This window comes from Notamacropus eugenii, chromosome 3 (assembly GCF_028372415.1).
Source record: "Notamacropus eugenii isolate mMacEug1 chromosome 3, mMacEug1.pri_v2, whole genome shotgun sequence".
NCBI lineage: Eukaryota > Metazoa > Chordata > Mammalia > Diprotodontia > Macropodidae > Notamacropus > Notamacropus eugenii.
Window position 1 is genome coordinate 421,458,411 of NC_092874.1, and position 23,245 is coordinate 421,481,655.

A 23,245-nucleotide genomic window follows, 5' to 3' on the forward strand; every position below is an offset into this window, starting at 1 on the left:
TTGAGTCAGGAAGACATTGGTTCAAGTACCTCCTGTGACATATACTGGCCGAGTTGCCCTGGGTTAGTCACTTAACTTCTGAGTGGTCTCAGTCAACTCTCCAAGATGATAAACTGCAGAGCAGATATTCATATGCATTGGTCAAGGGAGTTTCCACAAGGGTAATCCCCCATACAATGAAATCGCATATTTGGTGTGCTACCTGCCTCCAAATTTATTTCAACCCTGTGATTATATTGAAGTAGGGAATTCCTAACTCCTGCCATCAATCCTGGGACACTTAAAAGTTAAGAGATTTGCCTATGGTCATACCAAAAACAGTACTTAAACACAGGGTTTCCTGGCTCTAGTGCCAGACCTTTCATTTTGACACAACAGATATTCCCCAATAAATCCCCAAACAAACCCCTCTATAAAGTGCATTCCCTCAAAAAATGGTTAAGCTAAACTTTTTAATGCCATGATTTCAAATCATATGACCAGTTACTTACCACTTTGTTTAATGTCATTATTTTTTAAAGTGAACACAATCCTGGGATGTAGTAACAGGAAAATAAAACAGATGGCCCATGAAGTAGTGAGTGACCAGATCCTTATTAGAGCTATGTGTCCAGTTTTGCACATAGCAATTAAAATAGCCAGAGAATAAAAGAGGAGTCCAAAAGCATCGAGTCAAATTGAATGATAAAACTGATTAAGGTAACGAAATCAGGGCTAGTGAGGAAAAGGTAAATGAGTCAAAATGGTTTCTCTAAGAAAACAGGACTTCTCACTAGACCAGGGCAGAGGTTCTTAACCTGGGGTCCAAGGACTTATTTTGTAAATATTTTGATGACTTTTTCAATATAATTGATTTCTTTTATAATCATGTGTATTTCATCTTGTGCATTTAAAAACAGTCTGAAATGGGTCCAAAAGCTTCTCTAGACAACTAGATGGGGCCATGACACCAAAAAGATTAAGAACTCCTGCATTCGTTGTGGTGGCTTCTCCTTTGTAGAGGAAAGATGGACAGATGCTCTAAAAGAATTGTCATGATGAGGCTCCCCAGGCAGGACAAAGTGAGTCTCTGCCCTCAAGAAACTTCTAACGATAATCAATCAACAACCATTTATTAAGCACTTACTCAATGAAAGACACTATGCTAACCCTTGGGGATTCCAAGAAAAATTAAATCTAGCCCTAACCTCGAGAAGCTCACATTTGAAGGGAAGAACTTGAGTGAACTCAAGACACAGAGTAGAATAATGGTAAACTTAGAGGAAAAATCTCAAGGGTTTAGTGGAACTGGAAAATGGTTCCTGTAGGCATTTGAGCTGAGCCTTGAAGAAATCTGGGGATGCCAAGAAGCAGAAATGAGGAAGGAGAGAATTCTGGGCACAGGGGCCAGTGAGTGGCAAAGATGGGTTGACTTAGGCCACCATGTGGCCTCTCATTGTAAATGGATTAAAGAATCAGAGAATGTTATGGCTGGAGGGGACCATTGAGACCAGCCCCATCATTTACCAAAGAGGAAAATGAGACAGAGAATGTAAATGATTTTCCCTAAGTTGTGGCTTGTCAATCATGGAGCCCAAGTCCTGGAATGTAACCATTTTGCCACCTACAGTCATTACTTTTGGTGGATTACCCAAGGACCTACTGGCAGTAAGAGCTGTCAGGAAACTAGGCACCATCACTGACAAAAATTGCCAGATACACTCTCCTGGGGATAACGAAACAGCCTTGAAATAGCTTTGAAAAATCCATGCAATTACATTCAGCTCTCAACATCTGCGTTGGCTCAACCCAGTCCTTGACCCAGGTAAGTCCCATTTCCTTTCACCACCTCCCACACATCTGCCTGCAACAAAGCTGTTCAGTTTGGTGCCACCACCACCCCAGCTTCCCACCAAGACATTCCAACTAAGGCCAGATGTAAGCCAAAATAGATGACAATTTGTCACTAGATCAGCTTTGGCTGAGACAAAGTCTCCAAGATGTGTGCTGGGCATTCTGGAGATAGAGAATGGTTTAAATGTCCCTGTGGTCCTTGGTAGCATTAAGCAACAAACACACTTCTATCACCTCTCTCCACAGAGAACCTCTTTTCCAGAGACAGAATCTGGCTTCCAACTCTGAAAGGTTTGTTCAAGTCCAAGGCTGAGTTGAGAGCTCCCCCTACTGAACTAGAGCTTCCTAGGCTCTGCTCTCTTGCTTCCTGCTTAGATTTTAAGGTTCTGATAAAATCACAGAACTAATTATATTGGATCCTTAGTTCCTTGTTTGTCCTTCGTTCAAGAAAATGACCGTGACATCAGGAAGGTGATGTCATGATTTACAAGTGAATTGGATTTAAGTGAGGAAGGGCTCTGCAAAGTCACCAGCCTCATTCTCTCCTCCCACATTGGACAATAAAAAGGGACCAGAGAAAAATTTGTGCCCTTGCTTCTTCCTCAAACTCTTACAAACACACACACACACACACACACACACACACACACACATCAAATGCATGAAGAAAGCTAGCAAGTGAGCATCATGGAAAGCAAAGACTTATTGAGGGTAGGAGCTGTATCTATTATATCCGGTCCCCAGTAGCTACACATCACATCATGGTTAACCAATCCTTTACATGTCCATACTAACAGAAAGAGATCACAAATAGCTGCTTTCAACATAGGTCATATGAACACACCTGAGAAAACTCATGTGAGAAGCTGAAAACATAAATCCTAGGATTAACCCAAACATCTTCAAATAATTTGCTAAGCTTTTTTTCCCTCTAAATCATACAAGCTCCCACATCAAGGAGTCTCTGTTCAGAGGCAGGTAATTTATTGAATCATTCTAGGTACACAGCCTGCAATGTACTCACCTCCTCACCACAGTCTCTTGGGAACCTTCATAACTCAGCTCAATCATCTCCTATATGAGACCTTTCTTGAGTCCCCACAATCGCTAGTGACTAGCTTTTCCCCTCCAAAAAAATCACCTTTATATGTACCTTCCACACATGCATGTTGTCTTCCCTGAGAAAAGGTAAGCTCCTTGCAGAGTAGATCTTAAGAAGCATGTCATTTTTGTCTTTGTAGCCCCAGCGTGTCATATAGTACCTGGTACAGAGTAGGTACTTCATAAATGCTTATGGACTAACCAAAAACACCTTCTTTCATTTGTCACAGTAAACTATACTTAGCCTTTCTGTACGATCAGAAAACATACACAAATATTGTATATTTCTAGATGGACACATTATGAGAAAAGCTGTTTCTGACTAATAAAAATCACTTCCATTTCTGTAACACTTCAACTACACAATGTTTTCCTCAAGACAACTCATGCATTGTTGTCATTTTACAGATGAGGAAACTGAGGCCTGGAGAGGCAAACAGACTTGCCTAAGACTGGATAGCTAACAGGTAGAAGAGACAGGCCTTGATGCTGGGTCCTGTCACATAAGACTGTTTCTCCATCCATCACTCTACCACCTTTATAAGCTGAATTTGTATCTGCTTGGTGATCTTTTAGTCCTTGGTAGGCAATTCACATAGCCCAAGCTTCAAAGGTCTTATTAGGAAAATAAGGATAAAAATATTTCAGTCCTTAAAAAAGATTCCCTCAGGGTGGATATTTCCTTGATTCAAACAGAGTAAAATTCTTCTACACTTTAGTTTTTTGTTTTTGTCATTTTGGGTTTTGGGGGGGAGGGTTAACAAGTACTTATTTGGTGTTCCCTTTACCTTTTCCTCCCCATAGGAATAAAAAGGGAAAAAATAAAACCTTTATAACAAATGTGCTCAGAAAAACAAAATAAATGCTCACATTGGACACATTCTAACATATACATCTCATTCGGCATTCTACATCCATCTCCTCCCAGACAAGGTGGGTGGCAGACATCATCATAGGTCCCCAGTTGGTCATTGAATCTTTTTCAGATAAATTTCTTTCTAATTATGCTTCTCCATCTCATGATTGAATTCCTAGTCCCCTTTTCATATCACTGATCACACCTAGCCCAGCTTCAACCTTAGATCATTCCCATTATTCATCCTCTTCACTCCTACACACATGATGCTGAAAGAAGGTAGAGAAAATCACAACCATTCTGACTGTGTCTACTACAAAGCTGGGTGACACAGCCTCAACTGGACTCTCACAGCAGCTAGGCAATCTTACTATACCTTCTTTATCAACTGACTACCCCATTCTCCACAGCAATTCTTCCAAAAATGTTCATCCCTCTTCAAGCTTCCCATGGTTCTCCCTCCCACACACACACACTCTTGAAGCTGAGAAGCAATTATAAGGAGTTGCATACAATTTGTAGTAGCAAATAAATATAGCATTTATTTGACAAGTGTAAAGACTTAAGATTTTGGGATAAGAATCCATTATTTGATAAAAATTACTGGGAAACTGCAAAGCAGTCTGTCAAAAATTGGGCATAGACCAATATCTTACACTATTTACCAAGATGCAATCAAACTGGATACATGATCTAGATATAAAGAGAAGTATTACGAGAAAATTTGAATAACATGGAATATATTACCTATCAGACTAATGGATAGGTGAACAATCAATAAATAAACAAGAGACAGAGAACACTGTGAGGTGCAAAATGATTAATTTTGGTTACATTAAATTAAAAAGATTTTGTACAAATAAAACTAACCTAGCCAAGATCATAAGGAAAACGAAAAATTGGGGGGAGGGGAAATATATGGACAGTTTCTCAGATAAAGATCTCTTATCTCAAATATATGAAGAACTTGGTCAAATCTGTAAGAATACCAGTCATTCCCCAACTGATAAACGGACAAAGGATATGAATAGGCAGTTTTCCAATGAAGAAATCAAAATAATTTCAGTCATATGAAAAAATGCTCTAAATCATTGAGTAATGAAATAAAAAAGTAACAACCTTGAGATATCATTTTACATCTATCAGACTGGCTAAAATGATTGAAGGGGAAAGTAACAATTTTTGGAGAGGATGTAGAGAATTTGGGGCACCAGTTCACTATTGGCGGATCTAACCATTCTGGAGAAAAATTTGAAATTGTGTCCAAAGAGTTTTTAAACTGCTTTAATTTCATCTTCATTAGTGGTATATTCACCCTTTTCATGTTTAATACTAGTGATTTGGTTTTCTTCTCTCTTTTTTAAAATCAAATTTACCAATATTTATCTATTTTATTTGTTTTTTTCATAAAACCAATTCCAAAACCAAGCTTTGTTTATTAATTCAATAGCTTTTTTACACTCAAGTTTGTTAATTTTTAATTTAATTAATTCATTAATTTTTAGGATTTACAACTTAGTGTTTAATTGAGGATTTTTTACTTTTTTCTAGTTTTTTAATTGGATAACCAATTTATTGGTCTGCTCTTTCTCTTTTATTGACATAAGCACTTAGAGATATAAATTTTCCTCTAATTATTGCTTTTGCTACATTCCATAGGTTTTGCTATGTTATCTCATTATTGTTATTCTCTTTAGTGAAATTATTGGTTGTCTCTATGATTTGTTCTTTAACCTTTTTTCTTTAAGATTAGAGTGTTTAATCTTCAATTAGTGTTCAATCTATGTTTCTGTCATCCTTTATTAAATATGATTTTATTGCATTGTGATCTGAAATGAATACTTTCAATTTTTCTACTTTTAACTATAAAATTTTTGTGGTCTAATATATGGTCAATTTTTGTAATGATATCATGAACTGCTGAAGAAAAAAAGGTGTATTCCTTTCTATTCCTACTCACTTCCCTCCAGATATCTATCATATCTAGCTTATCTAAAATTCTGTTCACTTCCTTGACTTCTTTCTTATTTGTTTATATTGGATTTATCTAGTTCTGAGAGGGTAAGATTAAAGTCCCTCACTATTATAATACTGCTATCTATCTCCACCTGTAATTCATTTATCTTTTAAAAATTTAAATGCTATAATATTTGATGCAGACAGGTTCAGTATTGATATTGCTTCATTGTCTATAGTAACTTTTATCAAAATGTAGCTACCTTGTTTATCTCTTTCAATTAAATCTATTTTAGTTTTAACTTTGTCTGAGATCATAATTGCTACCCCCTGCATTTCCCACCCCCCACTGGTTGAAGTATAATAAACTCTACTCCAAACCTCCATTTTTACTGTGTGTATTTCTCATTCTTAAATGTTTCTTGTAAACAACATATTGTTATATTCTGATTTTTAATCCATTCTGCTATCTGTTTCCATTTTATGGGTGAGCTCATCCCATTTCACATTCAAAGTTATAATTACTATTTATGAATTTCCCTCCATCTTACTTTTACTCACTATTATCCCTTTCAGCCTCTCTTTTTACCCTATCCCTATTGATGTGCTTGTGCTTGAACCCCAGCCCCAGAATCATGTCTCTCCCCAACCCAAAGACCATATCTCTGGCAATAACTCATGAGTGGGACTCAGAGAGGCAAACTATGCCTCCCTGTTAAAAGAACAAGCTGACCTCTGTTGAATTTCCCTTGTATGAGTAGGACTATCTTGGACCAGCAAAACTATCATGTACTGATTCCCAGTTACCATATACAATCCAGAGGTCAAACTATCGACATCAACTCCCAAGGCTATCTTGTTACAGATACAAACATACGGATGTACAAACCTCTTAGAAGCCCCACCTCCTAGAGTTTCTAGTAATGAATGATACCTGCACACAAGGTTCAGAAACTTCATGTTCACCACCTAATTAACATACTTGCCACACAATTCACTGAACTTTTTCTGTATAAGCTTTAACATCATTCCTATTAGGTTTTGAGCTCCCCAAAGGAGCTCTGCTCACCTTTATTAGTGTTAATAAACTTTTGCCACTTAATTGGAAGACTGCTTGAGTCTGCAAATTTTTTCCAAACAACTCCAGCCTGAACTTCAGTATTTTGGGGTGCAGAGACACTGCATCCCTAAAACTGCATTATTATTAACTTAAGTCCTTTTAAAAGTCCTCCCTTATTTTGTCTTCTAATCCTTTTATTTCTATAAGTTTAGAAGAATTTTATATCCTTTTAGATGCACACATTGTTCCGTCTTTAACCCAGATCCTATGAGAATAAGGCTTCAGCACTTCCAGCCCTCCACCCCCATCTACTTCCTCTGTACCAGTTCTTCCTTTCATGCCCCATTTGTATGAGATAATTGCTCCTTTTTACCTTTTCCTATCCAATTTGGTTTTTAGAATCACCATATCCTGAAACACCTTCCCTTGATCCATTCCTGCTATCTTCTTCTACCCTTTGTGGCTAAACTCCTAGAAAAGGCTGTCTACAATAAGTACCTCCACTTTCTCTCCTCTCATTCTCTTCCTAAGCCCTTAGAAGTTGGCTTCTGACTTTATCCACGCAACCTATGCTCTCCAAAGTTACCAATGAGATCTCAGTTGCCAAATCCAATGGTCTATTCTTAATCCTCATTCTTTTCGATAGCCTTTGACACTTCCGATCACTCTCTTCCTTGAAACTCTCTTTTCTCTGACCAGTTTCTTCTGATTTTTCTCCTAACTCCATCTCTGTCTCTTTTGTTGGATCCTCCTTCAGATCACACCCTGTAACCAGAGATGTCCCTCATGGTTCTGTCTGGATTCTCTTCTCTCCTCCCTCTATATTTTTGGTGATCTCATCCGCTCCCATGATTTAATGACCTTCTCTATGCTGATGATTCTCAAATTTACCTCTTCTGTCCCAACCTCTCTGCTGACCTACAGTCTCAAATCTCCAACTGCCTTTTAGACATCTTGAACTTGTCCAGTAAACATCCTAAACTCAGTATGTCCAAAACAGAACTCTTGTCTTTCCCCCTAAAATCTCTCTCCTCCACTGTTCTACCTTCCCTATTACTAAAGAGGCCAACACCATCCTCCCAGTCCCTCAGGTTCACAGCCTAGGAGTCAACCTTGACTCCTCCCTATCTCTCATCTCACCCCCAAATCCAAGCTGTTACCAAGGTCTGCATATTTTATCTTTGCAACATTACCTCCTTCTCTCCTCTGACACTGCTTCCACTCTAAAACAAACCCTCATCACGCCACATATATATTACTGTGATAACTGGTTGGTCTCCCTGCCTCAAATCTCTCCCCACTCCAAAATATCTGAATACAGATTCAATCACTACAGGGATTATTCTAAGATACAGATCTGATCACATCACACCCCTTACTCAATAAACTGCAGTAACTCCCTATTGCCTTCAGGAGCAAATACAAAATGTTCTGTTTGGCATGCAAAGCCCTTTATAACTCAGCCCCCTCCTACTTTTCCAGTCTTCTTACATCTTACTCCCTGACATTTCCTCCTCAATTCAGTGGCACTGGTATCCCTGGCTGTTTCACAAACAAGACACTCTATCTCTATTTTCTGGGCATTTTCTCTGGCTATCCCCCATATATGGAATGCTGACTTCCCTGGCTTCCTTGAAGTCCCAACTAAAATCCCACCTTCTAAAGAAAGTCTTTCCCCAGTAATTTCTTAATTGCATTGCCTTCCCTCTATTAACTATTTCCTATTAATCCTGTATATAGCTCTCTTTATATATATATATATATATATATATATATATATATATATATATATATATATATATATGATTTTCATCTTGACTTCCCCATTAATTTGTAAGATCCCTTGAGTTCAAGGACTGCCTTTTGCCTCTTTTTGTATCTCCAACATTTAGCACAGTGCCTGGCATATAGTAGGTGCTTAATAAATGTTTATCAATTGAATCTATTGAATAAACGAATTCTAAATTCTTCACCAATTATCTTTTTGGTGATTCATTTTAGAATTTCCCTAGGAATCAAAACCAAGCTAACTGGCCTACAGAGCGATTCTGTTCTTTTCCTTTTCAGAAAACAGTCACAGAGTGTGATTTCCTCCCTTCTTGTGGTCCTTCTCCTGTTGGTTTAGCTTTCATAATTGCCAGATCTTTGTAGGATGTAGTTCATCTGGACCAAGTGACTTAAATTCATTAGTGGCAGCTAGGTACTCTCTTACTAGTCCTGAGTTAAAAATCCTGTCTCTGACACTTACAGAGAGATGTTTAATCTCTCTGTACCTTAGTTTCCTTATCAGAAAAAAGGAAGGGGTTGACTAGATAGCTTCAAAGATCTCTTCCAATTCTAAATCTATATGATCTATCCATTCTCACAGAGTTGGAACTTTGAGCATACTTTGAAGTTCCTTACTCTCACATTCCATATCCAGTCATTTGTCAAGTCCTATTGGTTCCTCCTGCATGTATTTTCTCATCAGTCTCTTTCCCCCCTCACAGCACTACCACACTTAAACTAGTTTGAGCTCTTGTATTTATCTCCTGGACCACTGTAATTGCTTCCTAAGAAGTTTTCTTGCCTCCGGTCTCTTCCTTTTCCATTTTGTGTAGCCACAAACTTTTTGCTTTTTTTTGCTTCCTAAACTCTACCTGGAGCTTCCCATCTCTGTGCATTAATCTGCCCTCCACACCTGGAATGCACTCCTTCATCTGTACCTTCCAGAATTCTTATCTTCCTTCAAGACTTAACTTAGGTGCTACTTCCTCCCGGAAGTCTCCCTAATTTTCCATCTGGAAGTCTGCTTTCCTTCCTCCAATTTCCTAGAGAATGTTATCACTCTTCTTTATATTTACTTAACTGTGCATATGCTAAAGTATCTCCCTCTCCCCCTACACACACACACACACACACACACACACACACACACACACACACACACACACACACACACACCAAAAAAAAGAAAAGCTCTTTGAGAAACTTTGTATATTTTTACCTTTGTATCTCTCATCCCTTGTATGGCCTCAGTCAAACTGAGACCCATTAAAGGCCTTAGCTTGAAAAGGTCAAGGTCTCCCAAATGGATCATTTCCAGTTGTCCCAAACTCTATCTGACCACTGGACCCAGATGACTCCAGAAGAGAAAACGAGACTGGTGACTTTGCACAGCCCTCCTTCACCTGCATGTCACAGCATCACCTTGCTGATGTCATGGTCCTCTTCGAGAAGGAAGAACAAAGAGCTGCAGTACCAACCCTTGTATAGTGTACTGTACATGTTGTTGTTCAGTCAGTTCAGTCATGTCCGACTTTTCATGATCTCGTTTGGGATTTTCTTGCCAAAGATACTGGAGTGGTTTGCCATCTTTCTCAAGCTCATTTTACAGATGAGGAAACTGAGGCAAATAGGGGTAAGTGACTTTCCCAGGGTCACAAAGCTAATCAGTGTCTGAGGGAGGATTTGAATTCAGGTCTTCCAGACTCCAGGTCACTGAGCACCCCATACACTGAGCCATCAGCTGGCCAGAGTTCGATGTAATAGCTACTTCATAAATGTTTATTTAATTGAATAAGTAATTTATTTTATGCTTTCGGAAATATCATCATGCTGCACTCTGATGCCTTTTGGTGAGTGTGGTAATTAATATCTATGCAGGACATCTCCACTGAATTCTAACTGGGTTCACAGAATTGCTTTCTGTCACCAATGGGCTGGACTGCAATTAAGCCTCCTTAAGCTATCTGCCCCTAGTAGTTCTCTTTTTCACAAAGGGAGAGTGAAATTGTTTTCAGATGGGTAGCTTCAGGGCAAAACACAAGACAACTGATAGGCTGACTCAGCCAAGAATCCAGCAGAAGTCAGTAGAGCCTCAACATGGGATTAAATTGTTCTTCAGCTTCTGTTTAGAGTTCCTTTCCTGAGCCAGGAATTAGAAAATTCCTTCTAACTCCTGGTAAATCCCTGAATGTCAATGTGTATCCCCACAAAATTTTGGGAATCCACCCAAAAACCTACAAATCTCCTCAATTTGCCAACATGATTTTGGAAGACACAAAGAAGAAATAAGCCAAGGTTCTTGCCTTCATGGGGCAGAAACCCCCAGAGATCTACTTGGTGGGCAGGTTGTAGAAAGGATTCTTGATCAGGTATGAATTGGAGTAGATGGCCTTAAAGCAGGTCCCTGAAATTCTGTAATTCTGATGCTATTACTTTCAAATTAGTAATACCTCAGATGAATCCAATGCATTAATGTGTGTATGGACTTTGTTGTTTGTCCAATGGCATCATGGGTGATGTCTTGACTTGTTTGTGAATTGGATTTAAGTAAGGCAGAGTTACACAAAGTCATCCACTTCACTCTTCCAGAGTCATCAAAGTCTAGTGGTAGGACAAAAGTCAAGAGACATTGTAAAGTATGAACTTTACTACAAAAGTGAAGGCATGGCTCAAGGCTATCCTAACTGGAAATCTCATCATCTTTCTGGATCCAATCAGTCTTGCTTTGTTAACATTCAATCAGTCTTGTCCGATTCTTTGTGAGTTCATCAACTGTACAGTCCATGGGGTTTTCTTGGCAAAGACAATGCACTGGTTTGCCATTTCTTTCTCCAGTGGATTCAGACCAACAGAGGTCAAGTGACTTGCCCAAGGTCACACAGCTAGTTAGTGTCTAAAACTGGATTTAAACTCAGATCCTCCTGACTCCAAGTCTAGTGCTTTATCTACCGAGTTATCTAGCTTTCACAACGTGTGGGCAACCTTGCTACTCATATCTTATCTTGCAGTTACTCATCCTGAGTTTTAGGACTAATGACATCATTGAGCGATGCCTTTACTCTCATGTGAATTAGGTTTAAGTCAGGCAGAGTTGCACAAAGTCAGCAGCCTCACTCTCTCTTCCAGAGTCATAGAAGTCCAGTGACCAGACCAAAGTCAAGATGGCCCAGTTACAGGGGTTGACCTTGGTATCTTCAAGTTCTAAGCTACCTTCGTGGCCTTTGGAGCAAATTGCTTTTGACTGCTCATTCCACTGGGGTAAGTTCTGCCAGGGAAAGTACACATCCTTGGGGTAGACATCCCTCTAACTTGTACACGGGTTTGAAGCCTGTTGATTACCCTCAACTTGGCTTAGCCCATCTTCAGAGACAGTTTTCCCAGGGTGTGCCAAAACACATGCTACAGCTTCTTGGAGTCACAAGTAAGAGTTGGGTGAATCAGACAGACACCAAAGGTGGATGAACAGCCCTGAAAAGGGCTTGGAAAGCCCTCTCACCAGGGGTGCTAGCTCTCCCTGAACACCCCAAACATTACCTTCCATCCCTCTGACTAGAGGGTGGAGTCATAAATTTCTCCATTTAAAGGAGAGAGGGAACAGAACAGATGTCTCATTTCCTGCCCTACTGCACTCATTTTACATTTCTTTGACATCTCCACTATGCTTCCCTCCCTCTGCTTTTCAGCTTTCTTTTATATGTTGTCCTCCTCCACTGGATTGTAAGCTACTTAAGGGCAGGGACCCTTTCATACTTTGATTCCTAATACTTAGCAGAGTGCTTGCTGCTTAATAAATATTTATCGACTGATATAACTCATCTCAGGATCCCTTTACACTCCTAAAAATGATTGATGATACCCACCTTCCAAATAGCTTCTGTGTATGAGAGTTCTATCTATACATATTTACTGTATTAATAAAAATAATAATAGTGCCTAGTATTTATATATATACATATATATATATACATATACATGTATATCGCTATAAGGTTTGCCAATGAGTTTATAAATATCTCATTTGATCCTCACAGTAGCCCTGGGAAGTAGGAGCTCCTAATTCTTCCTTCCCCTTTTATAGGAAGCCTAGGCAGGCAGCATTAAATGACTGGTGCAGGGTCACACAGCCATCCAACAGAGCCTGCGGGTCATCACCTAGTCACACAACCAGCTTTGCTCCGTTCCTGTTGCACATCTTTCTGAAGATGTTCTTCACGCTCCTTAACCTGCACTGGTAACACTCCACTGTCGACTCACACCAGCACTAGCACATTGCCTTTTGGGTGACCTTCCACTTTAATTATTTAGAGACTGATGGTCCAAAACCTGCAGCCATTTAGTAGGCCTGGAAGAATGCTGATGTTAAAAAGATGGACGTTTGTTTCAGAAAGATGCTGCCTAACATCTGCTTAACTGGATTGTTTTGTTTTCAGAGATGGAAGTGGGGTAGTTATTGGAAAAATATTGTGGCATCAAAATCGATCAAATATTCCAAATAAAATAAAAGGCAATGGTTTAAAAAGGTGAAATATATAAATAGAATAAAAGCCTTATGTGATGCAGTGCACTCTCCTGCTCTCATTAAATTCTAGACCCAATTTACAAACTATTACTAAACTGTGTATTGCCTAGACTTGATTCCAATGCTTGGTTCCTCAGCAGGAGGCAAACATGAATATGAGAGAGACTATATACAGTCATATACAGCAACCGATCCTTAGTCTGCTTGAGGGTGGATCGATAGGAACAGAAGTAAAATAAAGAAACTGCCTCTTGTGTCAGTCTGTAGAGCTAGTTTTGATCTACAGAAACCCTTTGTAAGGAACGTAGAGAGCTTCCCCCTCCCCCACCAAGACAGCTCTCTGTTTTCACACAGGTTTTTGTCTGAGCCGTTAATACTCTTCTGAGATCATAAGTGTGTCCATAGTCAGGGCAGGGTTTTCAACTTGGTTAATGGAAATATAATTCTTTTTCTTCTCTGTTGTCCTTCTGATACACCTCTTCAGAGGAACTCACTAGCTAGATTAATGATATGATATGACATGATAGATGATAGATGATATAATGATATGATATGACATGATGATATGATATATGATAGATCTAAAGCTGGAAAGAACCTCAGAAACTAGCCCAGCCCCCTCATTTTACAGACAAGGAAACTGAGACTCAGAGGTTCAGTGTATCATTCAATTCCATACACAGGTAGTAAGTGACTGAGAGGGGCTTTGAAACCAGGCTCTCTGACTCTAAATCCAGCCCTTGTACGAGGGGAAACTGAGGTCAAAGAATGTTAATAGGATTTCCAGTTGGAAGGGACCTTCCCTGCAGCTCATTCTTCTCTATTTTTCTCTCTAAATAACCAGCATCCTTAAAACTGATATCCCTTCAGATCTTCAGGTTAAGCACAAATTAGCTGGATCTGATATGTTGCATGAAACATATCCTAGGGAACAGAGGGCTGTGCGGTTTCAATTATACACTGTTTTAAACATACCCAAATTCTGGAAGCTCTTTATCAAAATTAATGCTCTCCTCATAGGTGACATTCAGGTTTTCATCAACAGCAATTACCTTCACCTGAAATACAATTTGAAAAAAAAACAAAGATTGAATCAGATCAAATAAGTGTTAAAATCTCTGTCTATGAGAAGCCTTGGCTCTTAAAGACTAACCAGCAGCCCACCCCGAAGAGGCCTGTTGCCCAGTTCTCTCTCTGGAGTACTAGTCTACAGCAATACATCAATTTTCAGCTGCAAAGTGCCTTACAACCATCATCTTGCTTAATCTTCCCAGTGTCCCTTGGGATCCTTGCATCCATTGTTGAACTATCCAAACAAGAATGAGCATTTTTAGCTTCGACAATGAGGTGACACAATGGCTAGAGCATTGGGCCTGGAGTCAGGAAGACTCATCTTCCTGAGTTCAAACCTGGCCTCAGATACTTACTAGCTGTGTGACCCTCAATAAGTCACTTAACCCTATTTCCCTCAGTTTCCTCATCTGTAAAACAAGCTGGAAAAAGACATGGCAAATCACTCCAGTGAAACCTCAAATAGAGTCACAAAAAATTCAGAAACAACTGAACAATCACATTTTTAGCTCTGTTAAAATCTCACCTTTTACTGAGAAACCTTCCCTGATCCCCCTTAATGCCCACATCTTATAGTTATCTTATCTATATCTTGTTTATACATGGTTTCATCCAGTTGTAAGCTCCTTAAAATCAGTAACTGTCTTTTGCCTTTCTTTGTATCCCAGAACTTAGCACAATGACTGACACATAGTAGGCATTTAATAAATGCTTAATGACTAACTGCCTGACTGTCTCAATTTTCCAGGTTTCCAAACCCAATCCCTCCTCAAAGAATAAAATATCATCAGTATACAACATTGCCAAGACAAAATACCCAATTTTCTTGTTGATGCCCACACTTTTATGAACACTAAACTAAGGGTCAGGACGCCTAGGTTCTACCCTCAGTTCTGCTCCTGTCTGTACAACCCTGAACATGTCACTCATCTTTCTGGGTCTGAACTTCCTCATCTGTAAAAAGAGAGGAATGAATCTGATTGATCCCTTTCCACTTCTCACATTTTATTATCCTATAAATCTGCAGGTTCATGTCCACATTTTTTCACAGTTGTGTGAGTCCCATTGGTTTTAAATGTCACTAAAACTTCTTAAACCTGGGTCTGGCTCCCAGCCTTCTTCTTTCTAACCTTTGTGCTCCAAGACTTTGGCCTACCTCCTTTCTTCCTTGTCCACCCCAGATTCTCCTCCACCTGAGATTTCACACACACCTACCATTTCCCTGTGAAAAGAGGAACAATTCCTCAACTTTCCCACTCTTCTGTATCTCTGAAACAAGCACACAACCCTCTCTTTTTTTTCCAGTTTTATAAATATTTTCCTGATAGCAGTTACAGGGAGAATAGACTTTAAAATAAAAACAAAAGAAAAAAAAGAAAGTTAGAGTAAACCCTAAAGGCTTCAATAAAGAGCACAGCTGATCATCACTAAAATGTCAGTGGTGCCAGGACCATCAATTCTTATGCCTTTGGCTTACTGCCATAGTCTGAGAGTCATCACTGCCTCAACCCTGCCTGAGCAAAGTGCTTAACCTCAATCTATTCAGGTTCCTAGCATGAGGGAGATTCAGGATGGCACCACTGCCAAGTCTAGCAAGATTCTCAGCCTTTTCCCAAACCAGCTTCCTACTCTTCTCCACTGATCCAATCTCCTGTTGTTTGTCCTTTGTCCTCAAAGAGGACCATGACATCAGGGAAGGGATGCCATGCCATGCAAGTGAATTGGATTTAAGTGAGGGAGGGTTGTGCCAAGTCACCTCGCTTTCTCCTCCAAAGCCTTCTGGGTCTAGTGGCCAGGTCTAGTTTGGAGATGGTCCAGGATGCAGTGGGGGACCTTGGCCTTTTCAAGTTAAGGTCTTCAATGGGTCTCAATCTGACTGAGTCAAAGCCCATTCAGTGACTAAAGTTTAATTAAAAATATATCTGGGGGGGGAAGACCCCCAGGGTTTGTGACAAAACAGAAACAATTTCAAGGTGGTGCCCAATGGCCCTGCCGCTAAGAAGAATGTCTATGAATCAACAAAAGCCCACCAACCATCAAGGTTCCTGACTGACTAAGTGTGAGTTTGGACTAGCAAAGCAAGAAATTAACCTGGTCTAGAGTGGATCAATCTTCCCTTACAGAGGACACCCAAGAGGAGAGTTACTACAGTCCTTGACAAGGATTTGTTCTGTGACTTACAATCTTGGAGAAAAGGAGAGAGGAGGGGAGGGGAGGGGAGGGAGGAAGGGAGGGGAGGGGAGGAGAGATTATGGAGGATTTCCACATGGTATGGAAATGCCTGGGCAGTGGCATGGAGGTCTGATTCCTGGCAATGTAAAAATAATAGCTAGCACTTATATAGTATTTTAAGACTTGTAAAGTCCTTGATAAATATATTTTATCTTCACAACAACCCTGGGAGGTAAGTGCTATTGTTCTCATTTTACAGATGAGGAAACTAAGGCAGACAGAAGTTAAGCCAATTGCCTAGAGTCACATAGCTAGTAAGTGTCTGAGGCAGGATTTACCTCATATCTTCCTGACTCCAAGTCCAGCAGGGCCCTATCCTTTGGGATCCCTAGCTGTCCTGGAAGACCGAAGTTCACCAATAAGAGCTGGGGGACCTTGAGGCACTATCCAAGGTTGTACCTTCAGAAGATTTGTAAATCACAGCCAGTTTGCTTCAGAGACAAGACCTGAAATTGGATTTTGCTAATTCTGAGGAGGTCTCCTTCCATTTACCACAATAATTCAGTACATTACTCTATTTTCTTATGGATAAATTCTAGAAACTATATTTGTGTTTTGGAATTTCTGAAGAAAAACTGGGCAGAAAAGCATTTATTAAGCCAGAAGAAGAATGGACCTGACGCTTATGTCTGGGGGAGTCAAAAGATCACTAGGCAGAGTATCATAGATTTAGAAGTGATGGGGACATAACAGGAAGAAGAAGGGGAAGAAGAGACAATGAGGGTATGCCAGAATCAGGTACCAAGACTGGCTGTAAGAAAAGAAGAACAGAGCGTCAAGTGTGCTGAAATCAAGACTGCTTGATAAGGAACACAAGTGAGTTCAGCCACCCAGAAGTGATTCCTTAAACTGGCGATTAGAAATAAGGAAGTCTTAGAAATCAGTCAAGAACACAGCCAATGAAGGAATTTGTTTGCTTGTGTATCCATATTTTGTTCTCTCTTTTTTTAATAGGGAAAGTGTGAGGGAGAAAAATTAAATCTTTGCTAATTGAAAAATGAGAGAAAAGAGAAAGAAGGGGGGAAAGAAATTAGTCAAGGGGGGAAAAATCCTGGGCACCAATGGGAAGGTCTCCAACATCAGCTGAAATGATCAGTAACATAGAGCCCAGGGCAGAATCATTCATAAGACTTTCACACTAACACCCCATACATCTGACACAAAGATATGGCACTATGCAGAAATCATCTATATTACACACACACACACACACACACACACACACGCACACACACATCAATTTCTTCCCCAGTGCCTCTTACATAAAAGTCCCATTTATTTTGCATGTACCACTACATACAATCCACCAAAGCCTATACACGCTTCATAGCCATCACGGGCTGCACACACCTCCATTTCTGAAATGTGTCTTTTCGAGTTTTATCAGTACTTTCTTGTTCCAACACGTAGCCCCAGGCAAAGCTCTATCCCACTGAGGGCCTTTACAGTCATCTCTGCTATTGATAACAGTGGGTAAGTGAGATTTAGGAAACTCTCCTTACACAGAGAAAAAACTTAATGTCATAAAACCTCATCTCTTTGAGTTATCAGAGAGTCCAGTCCCTTCCTGGCCCTCCTTGGAAATAGCTTGAAGGAACATGAGGGGAATTGGTGGACCAGAGAGTAGATAGACAGTGGGAGAGGGACAGAGAAAAGAGACTTGAAAATAGAACTCTAGAACAGGAAACCACTAGGGGTCAAAGAGTATTGTTGGGAGAAAGAGGCAAGTCTTTGTGTCTTAGATGGTGGGGTGATGTGGTGGAGAGCACCAACATATGGGAATATGCATTGGAGCTCTGATCCTAGCTGAGATCACTTCTACTTTCTGAGCCTCAGTTTCCTCATCTGTAAAAGAGAGGTGGTGATGCTTACAAGCATCACAGGATGGCTGCATGGAAAGTCTGCTTCTGCCTTATAAATAGGTAAGCAAAAAATCATTTCACAAATCAACAAATAGCATTGAGAAGGGCTCAAACTAAATTCAGTTGCAGGTCATTAACTGAAAGAGGTTCAAAGGGCAGGAGTGATTGAGTTCAGGCCCATTTGTTTGGCATCATGCTGTCCTCAAGTTCTGGCCTACTTATAAGATGCTCAGAACCTTCCCCTTCCCTCCTAACCTGTGCTACTAATACAGAGTTAGTGGAACAGGAGAGTCAAACAGACTTAGGTGCAGTGATGGAACAGAAGTCAGGAAGACCTGAGTTCAAATTCTAGCTTTAATGCTTCCTTAGCAGTGTGAGCTTGAACAAATCACTTATCTCTCATCCTCAGTTTTTTGTAAAATGGGGATAATAATAGCACCTAGTTCCTAGAGCTGTGAGATAATATATAGAAAGCATTTTGCAAACTTTAAAGACATATAAATGTTACCTACTACTATTATGAAAAGTCTGAAATTTTTAATGTGTTGTTACTTTAAGTATACACTATTACTGGGTCATCTCCAGTTGTCCTGATCAATATCTGACCACTGGACCCCAGATGGCTCTGGAGGAGAGAGAGTGAGGCAGCTGACTTTGCACAACTCTCCTTCAAACCAACTGGCCGTCCGGTTGGGTAACTCTTCTCCTCTCCTCCCCTCCCCTCCCCTCCCCTCTCCTCCTCCCCTCCACTCCCCTAGATTCCCCTCCCCTCTCCTCTCCTCTCCTCTCCACATGGGGTTCATACCCTTGATGTACTTACCTGAGGGTCTACCCAAAGGAAGGTAAATTTCAAAGTCTGAAACCTACCTAGATATCTGGGGGTTTACTGGTTAGATTTCTTTCTTAAAGACCATGCTTTAAACCCAATTCACTTTGGTTCTCATTGATTGAACAGCTTTAGGTCCCTACCCAAGCACTACTTAATGGTTATTGTTTGGCCCTGAACAGTAATTGTTTCTCTTTTGGCCAGAAACACTGAGGGTCTTCCCCTCCCAGTTTTAATTAAAGGAGCCATCCCTTGGCTCACTTCTTAAACAGTCCTGGTCATGGTGATGACTGAATGGGTGGTGACTCAGTCTGACTGAGACCTGTTAAAGACTTTAGTATGAAAAGGCCAAGGTTCCCCACTGCATCCTGGGCCAGTGGTCTTCATCCATATCTGGCCACTGGACCCAGATGGCTCTGGAGGAGAGAGTGAAGCTAGTGACTTTGCACAAGCTCTCCCTCACTTAAATCCAATTGGCTTGCAAATCATGGTATCATCTTCCTGATATCATGGTCCTCTTTGAGAACAAAGGACAAGCCACACAATATACAATTAACTGGCTGTATCATAATGACCTAACTCAAGAAACCTTGGTGCTTTAAGAAATTAATTTAAAAAACCCTTGGATTTAGCACATTTATTTTTTGAATACAAATAATGCTGCGAAAGTAAGCTTGAAAAGTTATTTTTTGGCCTTCCCTCTCAGGTAGAATAAACATTCCCTATGTGTGTGCTAGTTATCTTTCTACAGAGTGCACCTAGGGCAGGCCTACCGCATTCTCATAAGCAGAAACTTCTATTCAGCTGAATCCAAATCCAAGCAGGGCTAGGCAGGACAAAAGACAGAGATACAGTCCTTGTCCTCATGGACTTCGCAAGTTCAAGGGAGATGAGTCAAGCACACTTTGAAATATCTAGGGCAAGTTTTAAGCCTAGGTCTTTCCAGCTAGTGTATGTCAGAAGTGAGGCCTGAAGACAGCTGTCTGCAGTATGCCATGCTGCTTTTCTGATAGTGTCATATAATAGAAGGAAATCTGGGTTTACAGACATAGATTCAGAGCTACAAGGGAACTTACAGACGAGAAACTGAGGCCCACAGAGATTAAGTGACTGGCCCTCGATCATACATGTCCTACAGAGCAGAACTAGGATTTGAAGTCTGATTGCAAAGCCAGGCAACTCATTAGAAATATTTACTAAGAGCTGGACTTGGAATCTGCAAGAGTCATCTTCCTGAGTTCAAATCTGTTCTCAGACACTTAGTTTAATTACTAAATAGTAACTGTTTCTCTTTTACCCAGGAACCCTGAGAGTCCTCCCCTCCTCCCACTTTGATTTTTTTTTTTTTATTAAAGGGACCATCTCTTGAGTAACTCCTTAAAGAAGCCTATTCATTGAATGGATGTATCTCACTCAAAATGAGAATGTGAGAAGACCTTAACCTGAAAGGGCCAAGGTCTCACATTGCATCCTGGGCCATCTCCAGCCATGCTAATGAATATCAGGCCACTGGACCCAGATGGTTCAGGAGAACAAAGTGAGGTTGGTGAGCATGCACAGCCCTCCCTCACTCAAGTCAAAGTCAATAGCAAGTAATGTCCTCATCTTGAGGTCATGGTCCACTGAGAACAAAGGACAAACCAACAACAACAACCACAACAGACACTTAGTAGCTGTGTGACCCTGGGCAAGTTACTTCACCCTGTTTGCCTCAGTTTTCTCATCTGTAAAATGAGCTGGGGAAGGAAGTGGCAAACCACTCACAGTATCTTTGCCAAGAAAACTCCCAAATGGGGTCATGAAGAGTCAGATACAACTAAAAAAAGGACAAATCTCTCTTGGGGGAAGGAGTTTCCATGGTGAGGATTCTCCTTACTGCTGAAATCACAGCTCTTGTAAGAAAAAAAAATAATAGCTCTCAGGATTTACAGAGTGTTCTCCTCCCTGCAATCTAATAGTTTCTTCCAAATTCAAATGTTTCCAAATTCAAATGTTTGCCAATGGAAAGGCCAATATATTCATTTCAGATCCACTGACTTTAATATTTTGAGGGATCTCTAAGTATTCTCAATACCAATTAAAATCCATTCACACCTCAATCAATGCAGTTTTTGTGCTCAAGTTCTGTTCATGCAGATAAGGAGAGGGAAAAACTCTAACTCTTAACTGAGTAATAAGCTTTACGTTGAGGAGGCAGCAGGTGACCTCTGGAATCCATAACGTTAATTTAATCTTAGGGAGATCTTTGTCCTAACAAGGTCAGACCTTGCTGATAACGAGGACGTAAATAATTCAGGGAAATTGGACAGTAACATTTTCCTTCATGTTCCTTTTCTTTGCTAATACACTGTCTGGTTTTCTTTTTTCTATCAGCTCTAAATTGTCTTACATGAGAAATATTTTGCTCCCTTCGCTGCACATGATATAAAAACTTCTGTGTGAAACATTCTGTGAGGAGAAAACTGGAAGCCTAAATTTCAGTCGCCACTCTCCTGTAACTGCATTAATAACGATTCACTTGTCTCTAAGCATAATTCACTTTATCACTGAAATACTTTTTTTCTTAATAATGTTAATCATTTTGTATATGTGTAACCTATTGCTTCCCATATTGGAGGGGAGGAGGAAGGGTGGAAAGGAAAGAACTGGGAACTCAAACTTTTGTTAAATGTCAAAAAATTGTGTTTATATGTAATTGGGGGGAAAATATTTTTAAAGTAATATTAATTATTACTCCTACCATGTAACAAATTCACTGGAAAAGAGAATAGAGAGCCATACTTGCAGTAAGAAAGGCCTAGGTTCAAATCTTGCCTCAGATACTTATTAGTCATGTAACTATGGTAACCAATCCAAAGGTTCTTAAAGTGTGGTCCACGGACACCCAGAGGTCCAGGAGACCCTTTCAGGGAACCTCTGAGGTCAAATCAATTTTCATAATAATACTAAGATATTTTAATTCCCAACAATAAACATCCAAAGATAAAACCCATTTAAACCAAAGCTCCTTGGGGGAGTTCTCAGTAGTTTTAAGAGCATGAAAGGACCCAAAAGTTTGAGAAGCACTGCCCTAGTCAATAATATAGAGATTAAGTAACGGAAAAGTTGCTTATTTGTATTGGGAGGGAAGGAAGAAAGGAATTCCATATTGGGAATATTCTATAGTCCATAGCACACAGGTGGGGGCTATCTCCAGTCAAACCAATCTATATCTCACCACTGGCCCCAGATGGCTCCGGAGAAGAAAGTGAGGCTGATGACCTTGCACAGCCCTCCCTCATTGAAATCTAACCCACTGCAAGTCATGACATCACCTTCCTAATGTCATGGTTCTCTTTGAGACCAAAGAACAAGCAACAACAACGCGCAGGTCCTGACCACCAATTCAATTCAACAAGAGCTTATTAAGTGCCAGTTATGTCCCAGAAATGCACCAGATGCTAGAAATACAAAGATCAAAATGAAAACAGCAACTGCTTTTGAGGAGTCTATGTTCTATTGGGCCAAAGCAATGGGTATATAGATGAGTGTGAGCGTGTATACACACACACACACACACACACACACACACACACACATATACCCAAATACACATCATATATACATACATAAATATGCCATAATACATGTATGCAGTAATAGGTACACAGTCATTTAGGGGTGTATATGGGGGAAATCTAATGCTTTTTCTCAAATTACCTACACCTACCTTGAATCTGGGTTCTTCATTAATAACTGGACAAGCCAGCATTTGTCAAATTAACTGATGTTATTACTAAGAATAAGCAGTGGAGTCTAAAAACCAAAATGCCACCTTTTCCGATTAGTCGGCAGTTTCCTCAGGGGCACTCCCTAAGGATTCTGGAGTTCTGAGGGTTAACCAGAGGACAGAATAAAGTTTCAGTGGCTCACACATTCTAATCCTCATCAGATTGGGAGAAATCTGAGTTATAAAACTTGTTAAACCAGAACAACAGTACCTCTCAGTGGGATGAAAGACTGAGTTTAAGGGAAACAAAATTACAGGGCACAGAATCTAGAGTTGGAAGGGACCTCAAAGGTCATCTAGCCAACCCTCTCATTTTTTAAATGCCATACAACATATATCTGTACATCATAAGCTCTTTAGTCCAAACTCCTCATTTTACAAATGGAGAAACTG

The 23,245-nt window shown here is 40.1% G+C and overlaps 1 protein-coding gene across 3 annotated transcripts in view; it reads right to left on the bottom strand.

Annotated features, from left to right (window-relative positions):
• The window catches only part of XYLB (xylulokinase), a 240,423-nt gene that overhangs the window by 215,433 nt on the left and 1,745 nt on the right, over positions 1 to 23,245 (bottom strand). For 2 of the 3 annotated variants that reach the window (XM_072598208.1, XM_072598207.1), the window contains exon 2: positions 14,068 to 14,150. The exons of the other annotated variant lie outside the window; for it this stretch is intronic. In XM_072598208.1, the coding sequence (XP_072454309.1) occupies positions 14,068 to 14,150 (83 nt within the window). The remainder of the gene's footprint in view (positions 1 to 14,067; positions 14,151 to 23,245) is intronic. 3 annotated transcript variants of the gene reach the window in all.